Source organism: Echeneis naucrates, chromosome 6, assembly GCF_900963305.1.
Source record: "Echeneis naucrates chromosome 6, fEcheNa1.1, whole genome shotgun sequence".
NCBI lineage: Eukaryota > Metazoa > Chordata > Actinopteri > Carangiformes > Echeneidae > Echeneis > Echeneis naucrates.
In genome coordinates this window covers 20,335,891-20,350,657 of record NC_042516.1, presented here as the reverse complement: position 1 = coordinate 20,350,657, position 14,767 = coordinate 20,335,891, and the positions used below count along the sequence as shown (strand labels likewise).

The 14,767-nt window shown below is 40.6% G+C and overlaps 1 protein-coding gene across 2 annotated transcripts; it reads right to left on the bottom strand.

Moving 5' to 3' along the window:
* Positions 1–1,386: 1,386 nt before the first annotated feature.
* On the bottom strand, positions 1,387–14,104 carry dhx16 (DEAH (Asp-Glu-Ala-His) box polypeptide 16). 2 transcript variants are annotated; one of them, XM_029503642.1, is made up of 21 exons: positions 13,852–14,104; positions 13,223–13,425; positions 12,845–13,083; positions 12,260–12,428; positions 12,116–12,172; positions 11,733–11,987; positions 11,406–11,639; positions 11,061–11,252; positions 10,697–10,807; positions 10,343–10,458; positions 9,316–9,526; positions 9,047–9,145; positions 8,214–8,366; positions 7,717–7,857; positions 6,914–7,076; positions 6,682–6,800; positions 5,972–6,039; positions 5,586–5,748; positions 4,871–5,032; positions 2,465–2,638; positions 1,387–2,171 (listed from the first exon to the last, which is right to left on the bottom strand). In XM_029503642.1, the coding sequence occupies exons 2-21, from the start codon at positions 13,418–13,420 to the stop codon at positions 2,043–2,045; spliced, it is 3,153 nt and encodes a 1,050-aa protein (XP_029359502.1). In that variant the 5' UTR covers positions 13,421–13,425; positions 13,852–14,104; the 3' UTR covers positions 1,387–2,042. The 2 variants fall into 2 exon arrangements, with proteins under 2 accessions (XP_029359502.1, XP_029359503.1); XM_029503643.1 differs by having other exon boundaries at positions 12,260–12,425.
* Positions 14,105–14,767: the final 663 nt, after the last annotated feature.

Genomic DNA, 14,767 nt, shown 5'->3' with positions numbered 1-14,767 from the left:
CTAGTTCGTACAAATCTACAAGTTTATGATAATTAAAGATTTAGGTGCAGAGAAAAAGTTTTCCTTATTTTAACAAGCTACAAACAAGGAGGTAAGACATTGGACAGAATTTAGTGTAGACACAGACACACAGACCTGTTGAGGTAGATGAATGTCAGCTCACGTTGTCAAAGATGGTGGGACCAGGCAAATAATCCTTTTGTATATGGATTCAGTAAAAACTTGCCCATTGGCAAACATCATTGTTAAATAAAAAAACAAACCAAAAAAAAACTACACAGTTGTGTTCTCTGAGCAGCTCCTGCTCAGTTGGTTAGATCCTTTCCTCTCATGCCCTCTTGTCAAATTGTAACACAGGACTGCCTCCCTCTGAACACTCCCTCTAACTTCCCTCCCTCGTTGGACCAGTCGGACCAGCTGTCATGAGGCACGCTCTCACCCTGTGTGGGACATGCAGATAATCAGGCATTTACTTAGATAATCCTCAATGTGTCCACTCATACGGCAGAAGTATCACAGTGGCATTGCATTCTCACCTAGCAGTGGCACCGTCAGTGCTTACAGCTCAATCATCTTAAAAAAGAAAATTATCACTCAATACTTTTGCTCTTTCAGTTTCATGTTTGTTTTTTCTAATCTTTGTCATTACAGGTGAAAAATAAATCAAGAAAAACAATAGTAGTTGCTGGGGATATTCCACTGCACATAAAGACAAAGGTACACAGCAATGTGAACAAAGCACTCACCGCGGCCTCATACCTGTCATAGCTTCACCTCTGGCGTTGATGGTTTACCACCCAAACAAGACAGACAGCGTGGCTGAACCTAACCTGACTGCACAGTCCAACTCGTTCACTTTTCATCTTTTTCCCTTCCTAAATATACAAAAATACTTCCTCAAGTAGAAACTATAAAACTTGTGACCATACAACCTACAAAATGGAGGTCAGCGCTGATTCAATTCATGCACAAGAAACAACAGCAGAGTTAAATGAAAACAAAATCAAACAAAAAGCATCCAGCAGATTTGTTTGCTTTGCCAGGAAACCGAGTAAAGTGTCACTCAGTATCTGGTGAGCAGTGAAGTCCCCTGAAAGGTGCAAAAGGAAAAACTTTGTTCGGTCTTGACTTGGAGAAGTTGAAAATTAACACACTGGTGTATTCAAATCCAGAGTGTTTTAAAATTTGATAAATCAGTCCCTTTGTTGTATGGCATTACAGACACAACATTTAACTATGTAAATGTGACTTCAGATAAACTTGTCCAAGAGTGATATTACGACTAAAATGAAATCTCGAAAAGTAGTAAATACCAGTGTCATGACTAATTACTGAACTGCAAACAGAAGGACACCCATTCGGTCCATTAGGCAGGAGAACAGAGAATGGTTGTAAAACTTTATTGCTCCAGAAAAATGAGAATAAACAAGTTAAGGAGGCAACAGGTGAATGAAGCCTGTGGAGTTTGGTGGAGTCTACAGAGTAGTAGTTCTCAGGTTTTCACAAATGTGGAATTTGTCAAATCCTGTGTATTTAGGGTGAGTCAACAAAGAGTTGTGTGGATGTGGACAAGCAGCTGAAAAGCAAATCTTAAGTTCCACGTTCATTCATGAGCTGAAAAACCCAGAGGAATTGTGTGCCTCTGCTTATCCAAGTGCATCATAGTTTATTTGTAGTGGCCCAGCTGACGCAGCTGGTTTATGATTAAACAGGTCAGTAAATCTGTGACCTACTTCTTTGTTTTTGTTTAGGCAACTTGTGCTGCCAAATTTGGTCCAAATGTGCCACATGGATTGCAGATAGTCAGCATAGTTGGAAAAAAAAAAAAAAATGCTATATCACGCTACAGCAGAATCATTTCACATGTGAAGGCAGACCACAAACATGTTCTGCTGCCACACACCCTTTTCCTCATTGTCTTTATTTTCAGGCTAATTCCAAACGTTCGCAGTCAGTTTCCCCACTTTTCCCCTGCCCTGAGAGAGGAAGGGTGTGTGCACCTGCACTGTCTTTGTTTCTGTCCATCAGCCTTGGTCTTCTCCTCAGCCCAGTTCTTCTTTGGTTTTGCCCTGCTTGCGGGGCATCTTCTTGCTGCTGCTGTCCTCCAACTCTTTGCTTTTGTAGTAGTGAGGAGCGACTTCGAGCAGCCAGCTGCTCTCTATCTCAATCACCTGTGCATGGAATAGAAAATGTTATATGGACCCAGAAGGAATGCAGTTAAATATTGTACAGAAGCCTGACTCACACTTCCTCAATAATGTGCAGTCTCATGCCCACAAGCACTTATTGTGGTGAAGCCTTCATCCTGAACTCAAGGGTGGGTGTGGCTGATATTTACACTTTCATTTGGAGCCGATTCTTACTTAGTAATTTTCAACATATCAAACAAAGCCTCATCCTGCGGATATTTGAGATCTAGCTGACTATTTGGAAGTAATCTGCATCATGTCCTGAGGAGGCTGACCTGTCTCATGAACTCCTTGGTGGTAAAGACCAGCTCGTGGTAGATGAGCCAGCGGGGCTGCTCCTCGAACAGAGAGCTGTTGGGGTGGACGTAGACTGTCTGCTGGTGCTTCACCGTCTTGTAGCCGCCTTTGCTGAGTCGCGACGTGTGATAGAAATATCCTGCTGTCACCGCCTGGGACAAGAGGTTGTGTGTTGTTGTTTCAGTTGTGACTTATTTTCAAGGGCAAATAAAATAAAACAAATAAAATACATCACACTCTTAATTTGGTGGATACAGCAGTAAATAATCTATAAATGCAGAAATAACGTGAAAAAGAAAGAAATGTCTCTTTAGGGGAAAGGAAGGGAATGTGTTTTAGGATTCCCCCAATAGATTATTTCTTCTTTAAATCAGTCACCAACCAAACAATAACAGCTGCTAAAAATACCTTACTGTGAACTGGCTTCATCTTAACTGACGTGCTGCTCGACTGGATGTAGTCAGGAAATGTCAACTACTTAACTGAATCAAATACCTACATGTCACTTTGATGATTAATTAAAGAACTATGTTATGGTCTGATGAATGAGCCAACATATTTAGTAAACTCTTTACACAAAGGTTAAGACAGTTCATTAAATTAGAGGTAGAGTGTAATAACTCTAATAGTAAAGTTTGCCCACAATTTTTAAATTATTCTCATTTGTACAGCGTAGAAGGAAATAGGAGTAATTTTCCATTTTCCAGCTTCAATTTCCTGCTAGGTGTTGTTGACTCTGAGAACCTGAATGGAAGAACACCAGCTTTCAACAGCGCAATTCAATATTTACTGATGGGCTGAATTTAATATGCAGATCAAGTGTAATCAGATCTTCTGATGTGCTGGTCTGTGTTGATGAACCACAGCTACTGTGTTCAAATAATATATTGTTGCGTCTGAATGCGTCTTGCTAAAGGAAATTAAGGCCGGGATCAGATATGCTGTGTCTGAAACACCGGCCCATCTCCTGGAATGTCATATTCACAGGTTCTGCACAGATCAGCGTCATGTGGGATGAGCTAACATGCCACACATATAAATTTCCACTCAGACGAATATTCTCAACTGCCTCTCCACTCCCCCTTCTCACTCACTCACAAGAACACACAAGAACACACAAGAACACACACACACGACTCTTGTCATGCAGCAGCACGTCAGTTAAGATCGAAGACAGTCAGATATTTTTACTAGCTGTTATTGTTTGGTTGGTGACTAACACTAATTCACCCTAAAATGTTCAAATGACCAATTGGTTTGGTTTAAGTTGGTGCGTGTCGTAAACACAGAGGTGCTGGTGCTCCCTGTCGTGTTTTTGAGCCAGCTTTGAAGAAAAATTGGAGTGATTTTAGATCCAAACCTTGTATTGTTTGGAACTGGCTGTAATTTCACTTGAACCAGGTTGGAAACACAACAACTGCCTGCCACCTTCAACAAGGAATACACTTAAGGCTACTGAACTGCCACTTTTTACAACTCAAAAACACCCTTTATTTGAATGCCAATACTGATATTAATATAAGCTGTTAGATGATTTTCATTTTATTTTATAATAAAATTATTTCAAGGTTTGTGGTGTTTTTTTTTTTCCTTGGGCTGTTGCATTTTTTAAAGGCAAAGGCAGCATGTTGAAAAAGGATTAACCGGCTTATTGAAAACAAACAACCTTGCTTATCTCAAAAGGTTTAGGTTGATATCAACACCTCCCACAGAGAATGATCTGAAATGCTTTTAATTTAGCCTCCGTTCAGTGACAACTTTCAGTGTTTCCTTAGATTTCACTGCATATTTTCAGCAAAATATACTTTATATATATATATATATATTACTTATAATAGTGACTTAGGCTTGTCAAAGCTAACCTAAGCACCTTGCTGCTTTAAGGACCTGAGTGTATTATTAGCCTTGGCCTTCTCTGGTTCATGTTTCACATACTTATCACGTTGTGAGGTGTTTATCTCTAACATGTTTTCAGCCTGGAGTTGAGTAACCAATGTTAAAAAAGGAGCAAATATCAAACACAGACTTTGTCCAGTTGCTTATGAAATGATCTTGCAGGTCTTGGGGGCAAGCGACGGAGCATTTCTAAGTTTTTATTTCTCGGTCTCATTATTGCTGTCGTTACTGTGACTTCCCGGTTCTCTCCTTACTTCACAGTTTCAGCAACAATAGTTCAGACCACTGACTATGCCTGACAAATGGCTGTCCAGAAAAATCTTTAATTCCTGGCTTATTTTATTTTTTGACAAAGTTGAAGTTGTTTTAAATGTAATGCAAGAAGTTATGTTTACGCCTGCAGGTTTTTGTTTTTTGCCCCTGTTGCCCCTACTGTGCATTGACAACACTGTGGTGAAACCCTGTACGGCTTTCTCAGTAGAACTAACCTTGCGAATGGACACGTTGTCTCCCTGCGAGCTCACCACCTCCACCTCAATACGATCCATCAGACCCTCCAGCTGGTCCCTGACGTCCCGGGCTCTTCTCATGGAGCGAAACTGGATGAAGTTCTCGTAGCACCACTGTGTGGAGAAGCCGCTCTCCACCCACTGAGGGAGAAAGACATTGTGACCACAATTACGACAACCCCTGGGTTCTACATGAGACTGATAATATCCATATATAGTAGCTGTAAATCAGCTGTTCTTGACTTGGGAGATTGAATTCCACAAGGGTTAAAGGATGAATCTTTGGGTTTGTGGTATTTATGACTGAGGAGTGAATTAAATTATTAAATAAAATTAATAAAAACAGGACGTTGCTAGGACCAGATGTCTGGAAACCTGTACAGACACCAAATATTTGCATACCACAAAACCCATTTTTTCTCATTTCCATGTAAAGGTACAAAACATGGACAAAAATGTTGATGATTACAGTGACCAATATTTTCTGTGATCAGCTGTAATTTTCTTACCGTCTGTCAATAAATAAAGAAAATATTGAAGGCTTTTTAATACAATGCACTGCATTGGCAACACAACTGTGGTCTAAAATACATCTGCAGAATCTGATACGTTCTTCCTGATGTGATAAGCACCATAAAGAAAGGCATGACGCATGATAGATATCTAAACCTCTGTTATCCAGTTGACTTTGTACCTGTGTGTAGACATTGAGCAGCACCAGGTGGTCTCCCCCCGGCACAACAAAGTTCATCCTGGCGTTGTCTGCGTGCACCACCTTGTCTTTGGGTCGGTAGAAAATAGAGTTGTTCACTGACAGCATGGCTGCTATTGTCAACACTTCCTCTGAACACTTGTACCTGGATAGACACACAAGGAAAATGAAAAAGAAATTGTGTAATGCCAAGTAAGATTAACTGTCATGCGTTTTAACTCTTGGAGTGACTTGACCCTCCCAAAAAAAAAACAAAAAAAAAAAACAACAACAACCTTTTATATTTCATATCGCACCGGGGCAGATATTGCGCTCTGCTAAATGCATGTACATTGAAGGTTAGTGCTGGTCTAAGACTGTGGACTTACTGCTCAGATGCCAGGATCATCTTGCTCAGCATGGGGTCCACAGGTAACTCAGCCATTCTGCGACCCAGCTGACAAACAGGCACAAACAATTATTTAATAATCATATCAATAATCAACTTGTGTTGTTAAAACATGCCCAGGTCTGATCAAGATCAGTGTTTGCTGCTGACAGACCTGAAATGCCCCCTGATCCCTGGTCACATAACTTGAAGAGATGTAGATATTTATCAATCAATCGATCGATCGAAATCATATTAATCACATGGCGACCAACAATGTAGTCAGCCAAACTCTCTGAAAAATGTTGCTGATAATCACTGATTGACACGATTGTCTTGGCCCTCAGTTGTAAACAAAATGATTGTTCCATTCCATGTATCAACACTTCAAATCAAGAATCTCCTCTATGTGGAAGCCAAGATGAAGTATGTGAACCTTCAGGTATGTACAGTATGTCAAGAACGTGTGCAGACAGACAAAGTAAAAATGAATGCAGATTATGCACTAAGTAAAAGTAAGTTAAATGCCTCTGGGTGTAAAAACGACACTGTACACATGATTTGAAGATACATTTTACTATGAAGATGATGTTTCCAAATCCCACAGTGACAGAACAATATTCTTCCAGGTGTTTCCAGAAACAGACAGGTATTTCCTTTGACCTACTTTTGATTAAAACTGTTGATCAAATCTAACTAGAAATGCCATACCTTGGTGAGCTCTCCTAAGTGGTTGAGTGCGCCCAGGGCGTAGAGCTGCTCCAGCGCCAAGACCAGAGTCTCATGAGGGGGTGGGTCCATAAAGTCAAAGTGAATGAGATCATTGATTCCTGCGTGTAAGAAGATTTAACTTATCAGACAGTCACAGCCACCAAATGAAGAGCTTTGGCTTCATGAATAAAAGGACAATATTTTAAAAAACCTTAGCACTCCCTCCCCTTACCTAAACTTTTCAGAAGCAGCACTACATTTCCCAAGTTGGTCCTCTGAATCTCAGGCACTGTCGTTTCCTCCATTTCATGTTTAAAGGCCCAGGCCGTGTAAAGTCTGAAACATTTCCCAGCAGCCACTCTGCCTGCACGGCCTGCTCTCTGGTTGGCTGAAGCCTGAGAGTGAAAGAAAAACACAAAACATGAGCAGGTAAAAAATAAATAAATAAGTAAATAAACACATAAAAACCAAAACAGAGGTACACACAGTTTAAATGACATCTGCAGGAACTGCACGGTTGAGAGAAAATAAGAGCCTGATAAACAGTGTCTGGTGTTTACTTAGCAGCATTAATTAGATCAGTTTGCAGCTCATGTTCTTATTTATTTTTTTCAAAATGAATTCAAGATCACACAGTCAACAAAGGTGAAATTACATTACACGTGTAAAAAGATGTATTCATTTGTGAATTAGTGCATTAGTGAATTTTATCACCACAGAAGAAGCTGCTGGAATGCACAGTGAGACAAAGTAACTTTGCCTATCCGCTATCCACATTGGGTGTTATCAGCTGTTGACAGGCTTGATGACCCCTCAGAACTCCCCGTCCCAAACATACAAATGCTTAGCAAGCTGTGTTGACTGAACAGGATAATGATGTTGTAGTTTTACTATAGCCAGAAAAAGTAACTGAAACTTAAAAGACAAAACCAGTTTACCTGTGCCTTCATTGCACCCTTAAAAAAAATTGCTTTCACTTCATTTCAATATTGAGTCTCTGCTCATAAGACATTTGGAAAATCAGGGAGCAGTTACCCGTGAGCAGGGCGTGACAATGAGCGACTCCATCCCAGTGCGGGCGTTGTAACTCTTCTGCTTGCAGAAACCAGGATCGATGACATAGATGATGCCATCTATGGTGAGGGAGGTTTCTGCTATATTGGTAGCAACCACCACCTTGGATTGAGGGGAGAGAAAACAAAGTGCCAAGATGTAAAGGAAGCGATCATTGTTCCAACAAAGCAGGAACAGCGAAACTTTATTAATCACAGCTCATCGTACTACAGCAGCCTCTGTTGGTAAATAACAATATGAATTTTTTATTTTGGTAAATAAGACTCTTCCTTCTCCAACTGATACAGGAAACAGATCACATGCACTACGTTCATTTATCCTCCAAGTGATATAATTGTGCATTGACCATTTAGTGTCTGAAAAGCTGAAATATTAGTGCCCCAGTAACATTTCAGCAAAGAAATTATGTTGTGATACAAGAACATTTTCCCAGGCAGAAAATTAAGACATCATCTCACCTTACGGGCACCAGGTGGAGTGGGGTTGAAGATCTTCGCCTGCATGTCTGATGGTAGGTTGGCATAGATGGGAAGGACCAGCAGCTCTGCAATCTTAGAGCCCAACCGCCTGCATCTCTCCTGGAGCAGCTCACAACAAGCTTCTATCTCTTCCTGCCAGACACACACAGGTGAATAAGTTAAAGGATACATGTGGCAGTTTCTGTCAGGGAATATTAGTGAAGTACACAAATTAATTTGGGGCCTTTTCACTCTTATAATTAGTTTCATGTGGAGCCGGGCAAGCTTAAAAAAAGTGATGTCGTTACCAAAGTTAACTATAATTTGTTACAATTTAATTTTTATTCCAGAATTCCTTGCACTTTCACACATTTCTGCACTTTTTGTATATTTGGTGTTCAATTGTTGCTGTATTCTTTCTTTCCCGATCCCTGAACATATTTCCTGGAACAGTGTTATGGTACACCTCCATGCCGCAGGGTTGGGCTGGTATTTAAAAAAAAAAAAAAAAAAAGTTCCACCCCATCTGATATTAAATTCTACTCTGATCCAGACTGGTATAAGATATTATTCCACTAGGTGTCCTACTTGACTCGGCAGACACTTTTAAACAAAGCTGAGCTCACCAATTGTACATTAAAGCATTCTTAGAACCATCTGCAATGTATTTAAAAGGCATATTTGTCTGTCTGCATCAAGACAGGATAGATATAAGATATTATGAGGTTTATTAACACCTGTATGCCCAAATTGGATAAAAAAAATAAGGACAAGAACAATCTGTCACTGCAAGTGTAATGTCTTAATCTAAACCCTGTGATTTGTGTTGATACCTGTCCAGTGAGGAAGACCAGAATATCTCCAGGAGGTTGAGTGACGTGAATCTGTAGCACTGACACCACACATGCTTCCAGGTAGTCTGCTTCTGGAGCCTGAGCAGCACAACAAAGATACTCAGAGCTGACTTAGTCTTTCAACTTTTGGATTGTCACATCCACATACACAAGTAGCAACCTTAAATGAGCAAATGTATAAGTTATTTAAAAAAAAAAAGAGTAATATATATTGTCACAAATGATTCAAACAACATGCTTGTTCCTACTTTAGTATAGAAGATATCAACAGGGAATCTCCTCCCAGGGATCCTGAAGACAGGAGCATCGTCGAAAAAGCAGGAGAACCGTTCTGTGTCCAGAGTGGCGCTGGCCACCAGCACCTTCAGGTCTGACCTGAACCTGGCTATGTCCTTAATTAGACCAAACAGGATGTCTGTGTGCAGTGTTCGCTCATGGGCTTCATCTATGATGATCACACTGGATGGAGAAAGACAGAGACAGAGAGTAGGGAAAGCTGAGCTGACTGAGCACAGAAAATATGGCAATACTTACAGGTGTATATAAACACCTGAAACTGGAATATTTGTTGGTCACGTCAGGCACGTATGAGAGAAGCATTGCCTCACAATTTAAAGTTACCTGACCTCACGTGTTTAATGTTTAAACAGTGATGAGGCTTGAGATCTTATTTAGCAGACTAAGCTGGTCAAGCCCTGAGTGTACAGTCAGATTTGTGCTCACAATGTACAGATTATTTAGCAGCTAAAACTTGAGACTCGTGGTTGGTTTTGTCCACTGTCGAATTGAGATTAAAAAAAAATTGTGTTGAAACAACATGAGAAGATGAAACATTAATGTGTGATGCTAGTATAATCGTTAAGTGAGCAGATCAGTGCTCCAGATGAAAGGGGGATGGACGCAGATAATGATGTCTTTCCTTCAGTTTCAGCCACTCTCACTTTTATTTTGCACAGAGCACCTTAAGTGTGTGAACCGAGTCATGCTCCATGTCTTTTCTTACTGGCTTACACTTGCATGATACTACTTTTGTTGCCAGATTGTCTGGACCACTTTCAGTTCAGCCAGTGTTTTACAGCTGAACTGTGCTGATGACCGGATTCTCTGACGTTTAGCAGACAACACTGGTTCAACACAGTGACTGTTATCATCACATCTACTCTTTTATTAATGTAAGAGGCTGCTCAGGCTGAATATGCTAGATGAACACTTGCACTCTGAAGGAATTTGTGAACCTGCTGAAAATATAGATCAGTCAAACCTCTTTCACTTTACCTGTAGCTGGCCAAGTCAGGCTCAGTGAGAAACTCTCGGAGCAGCATGCCGTCTGTCATGTACTTGAGCACTGTCCTCTCTGATGTGCAGTCCTCGAAACGAATGCTGTAACCCACCTGGATCAAACGTAACATTTTTAAGGAACTGATCTCAAAGTTTTTAATTTTAATCACTAAAACTCAAAGAAACAGTCAACGTTTAAAAAAATAAAATAAAATAAAATAAAATCACGGCATTAATTGAGTTATTGGTTTTAATAGTCGTCCTGCGGCCTGATGTAGAATCAATTTAAAAAAAAATAAATAAATAACAATGCAGTTAAGGCAAAAATGGCATCAGCATGAAGAAGCTCACCTCATTCCCCAGCTTGACACTCATTTCCTGTGCCACTCGGGCAGCAACTGACATGGCTGCCACTCTGCGAGGCTGTGTGCATCCGATTTTCATGCCCCCTTTAGTGTAGCCCTGAGAGAGGAAAACCAGTTTAGAGGGTCAGCCAACCACAGAGAGGTGTGGCAAACTTTAAAGGATTAGTTTAACATCTTATGTACTATCTACGTTATTCATTTTCCCATCAGAAAGCATTCCCTCCTTTGGTTCTGAATTCAACTTTTGGTTCTCCTGGTTAGTTTGTATTGTTGTGTATAATAGTCAAAGTTTCACCACATTTGTGATATATACTGATTTTGTAAATGATAACAGTAGTTTCTCCACTCACATCTTCGAGGAGGTATTGTGGGATCTGAGTGGTTTTTCCAGAGCCTGTCTCTCCTTCAATGACCAGGATCTGGTGCTCATGGATGGCTGCTAGTAGGTCCTCTCTGTAGGGGAAGATGGGAAGGCTGCGCCGGACCTCCTGCATGGACTGTTTCTTCAGCTCAGCTTGTGACAGAGCTGGGGCCTCCTGATCCTGAACACACCAGGTTCAAAAGAAGAGTTTTTGTCTTACTCAAGAACAACAGCACAACACAAACATCAGTCAAAGTGTTCCCTTCTTGGAAAAGTGATAGTAAAGTTGAGACAAAAAATTATGACAGAGCAGAAAGTACCAGAAGAAGCCAACCTTTTCTGTCCGTGTTCCCTTCATGGTAATGGCTGTGCTGACAAAGTCGATCATCTCATCCTCCTCCAGGATTAGCTGATACTTCTCCTGTTCATGCCTCATTCCTTGCTCTCGCTCCTTCTTGGCCCCAAAGCTGAGGGAGGCAGTCTTCAGTCTCTCTTCCTCCCAGCGGCCTTGCTCTCCCCCCAGCTCCATGGAAGTTTCCTCCAACTCCAGATCCTTCTGGGGCACCTCCTGATCAGCAAGGAAATTTATGAGGGGAAACAATTTAACTACTATGTATCGAATTATGTGTCCGCAATTGTGTTTTGCATTTCATGTTCTTACCTTGCTTCTCTTTTCTTCTGGCATATAGTATCTGTTCTTCCTCTCTTCCTGCTCCTTAGCACCAGCCTTTTTGTAATCTTTAGCCAGGTCCCTAAGGGTGCGTTTGTATTCCAACTCCTTTCTCTCCCTCTCAGTCAGTTCATCTGTAGAGAAAAGGTACTCCTCATCAATGATCTCTGCATCCAGGTCCTCCAGCTTCTCTTCCTCTCTCTTCTTTAGATACTCCCAGCGAGAACGCTTCCTCAACTCTGGCAACTAGAAATGGAAAGAAACTTTTATATAAGCAATATCCAAAAGATATTGCACAAAAGAAGTCTACTGTAATATTGACAAATTATTCTGTTCTATAACATACAGCACAAACAAACACTCAGAGCACCCACCATATTCTTCTGATCCTCTTCTGCCATCTTCAGCCTCTTCTGAGCTTCCTCGTAAGCCTGGGGAACATCAAACAAAATATGAAATTGCAATATTTTCCAGTAAACAAAAACATTTTGTTGGGCTTATATTACTTGATCTCCCACCTTTTTGTCAGTCCTCTCTGCTATGTTGCGTGTTTTGTCCTTGTCTTTCTCTCTCACTCGTGCTGCAAACGCATCTCTCTCTTCAATGTCCTGCAATCGCTCTCGTTCTTCCTTCTCCCATTCTTCCTCTTCCTCCTCTTCTTTCTTTACTGGCTGACCTGAAATGCTCCTGATAGCAGAAAAAAAATTAATCAAACTGCTGCTTCTTTATGAAATGACGACATTTTAATGGCTATTTTGTCTATTTTCAGATGGCTCCTCCTGTATAATGATCTCTGTGTAATTTAATTGGTTGACAAGGTTCTCATATATGGGGTTAACATTTTAATATGAGGTTTGCGTTGTAGACAATTTAATGTGAGTTATTATCCACTTCCACTTACCATAAAAAAAAAATTGAGCACATAGCATCCCATGCTTTTGGATGAATCATAATCATTTTTTCCTTAAATGATTTTGATTACACACCAAGATCATACTGGGAAAAAGCAAGAAAAACCGCGGCCAAAGCAATATGTACAAATGGCTACCAAATAGTAACCAAAACAAATTGAAATTAAAAGCCATATGAAATCTGTGGCTTACCGTTTAGGTGCCTCCTCCTCACTAGATGACTCGCTCTCTTTCTTCTGCCTGATATGCTTTCTCTTATTTCCTCTGTCCTTGTCCTTGCTTTTCTTTTTCCCTTTCTGTTTATCTCTGACAACATCTCCATCACTGTCGCTGTCTTCGAGTAATGTGTATGTCCGATTTTTCTTCTCCATTTCAATAGCTTGCCGTTCTAGTTCCCGGGATGCTTTCTCAACAACCTGTTTGCGAGGAATCTGTAATACAATAATGAAAGATTGTTAGTTATATATTATATGAAAAAATATAACCTCCTTAACATTTGAGTAAAAGTTAGTCCAAAGTTAATGTAAATACGAACTGTCAATAAGAAACGAAAAAATTTTACAACCATACCTTTTCAAAGAGCTCTTGAGCAAAAGCAATCACACTCTGGTCGATGTCAATTGTGCCCGTCTGCTCAAGGCGAGTTATGAAGTCCTCTGAACTCAATGCTTTCCGTGCAGTTCCAATCATGAACTGAGACACGTATCTGTCACTCAACCCGAGGATGTCATGTAGACGGTCACTAACCCACTGCTCCAGATGGGCCATGGCGCCTGTTTAGGGAGCAGTAAGAACACGAGAACAGGGTCATCTGGAGTAAAGTCATCGGTGTGTGAGTGTGTGATGTTGTTACACAAACAGACAGTTACAGCAGAAAGTGTCAGTAGGTGATGCTGCACAACATCCAACATGTTGCCAGCCAAATTTGTCCAACTTCTACTGACCTTTAACTTCCAGCATCGAAATGGGTATTATTCATAAAATACAGCCTTAAAATCGTAGGAACAAGATGAGATGGTGAATAACTGCTCCGGAAACTACACTGACGAGGAGTTTCAGCCACCAACTTTGTTTTTGCCTCTGTGTGTCTCATCTGGAGTAGTATACGGGTTAGATTTTCTAGTATTTCTCTTAGCAGTCCACTTAAGGCTTCAAACGATTTCATACTTCAACACAAAACCTCTATTAATTTCACTTACCGCTTTTTTAAAACCTTGTTGTTATGGTTGTTGTTGCAAGTTAGCTCACTTAGCTAACTCCAGCTAAAATTTAGCCGCTAGTTTTTAATCTATAGCCCACAAATTTCCAATAAGGGCGTTTAAAAAGCACATACATCCATCGGAAGTCATGAAAACCTATTTGTGGGTTTTATTTAATTTTATTTTATTTTATTGAGCTAAATAACAAAATACAAACGTGCATCCGTGTTTTGTTGCCTTAGCTTAGCGCATGCTGAAGTTAAAAGCGGAAATACGTCATGAGCTGTTGCGGAAGTAGAGCTTAGATGCAGCGGCATCCAGTGGCAATTCGAGGAACTACAACCAAAATTATTTTCACTCAAAATAACAGGAACAACTCAGATATCAAAATTAAGATGAGTCAGACACGATGACAGCTGGGAAAATCACTTAAAATCTGCAACGACTTTGCCACAACTGTAGATACTCTACTTACCTGTCCTTGGTTTCCCTTGTGCCTCCTTTTTCCTTTTAATCTGGATGCATGCGGGCGTCACCTCCCACCCCCCTGGCTCCCGGTTTTATCCAACTCCTGTTAATCATCCACTTAATAAGCAACCACATGGAGGAATTCTGGCCAATCTCCTCTCAGATTTTTTAGTCTGCTTTTTGATCCCCCAGCATCCAGCCAGTCTCTGCTGCCCTCACCACCATCTGCATGAAATCCTTTCACAGACCCGGCTTCATTTTGCCTCCTGCAGCTGCCAGTTTCCTCAGAATCCACTTTTGTGACAGTATCACATTTTATCTTTAACCCACGTTTAACAGAACAACCCCGACTCTCTAAATGATCAAGTTCTTTGTGACTTTATGGATACAATACCACCAGTATTTGACCAGTTCAGCAGACAAACTGATCTATATACCACTCACCACT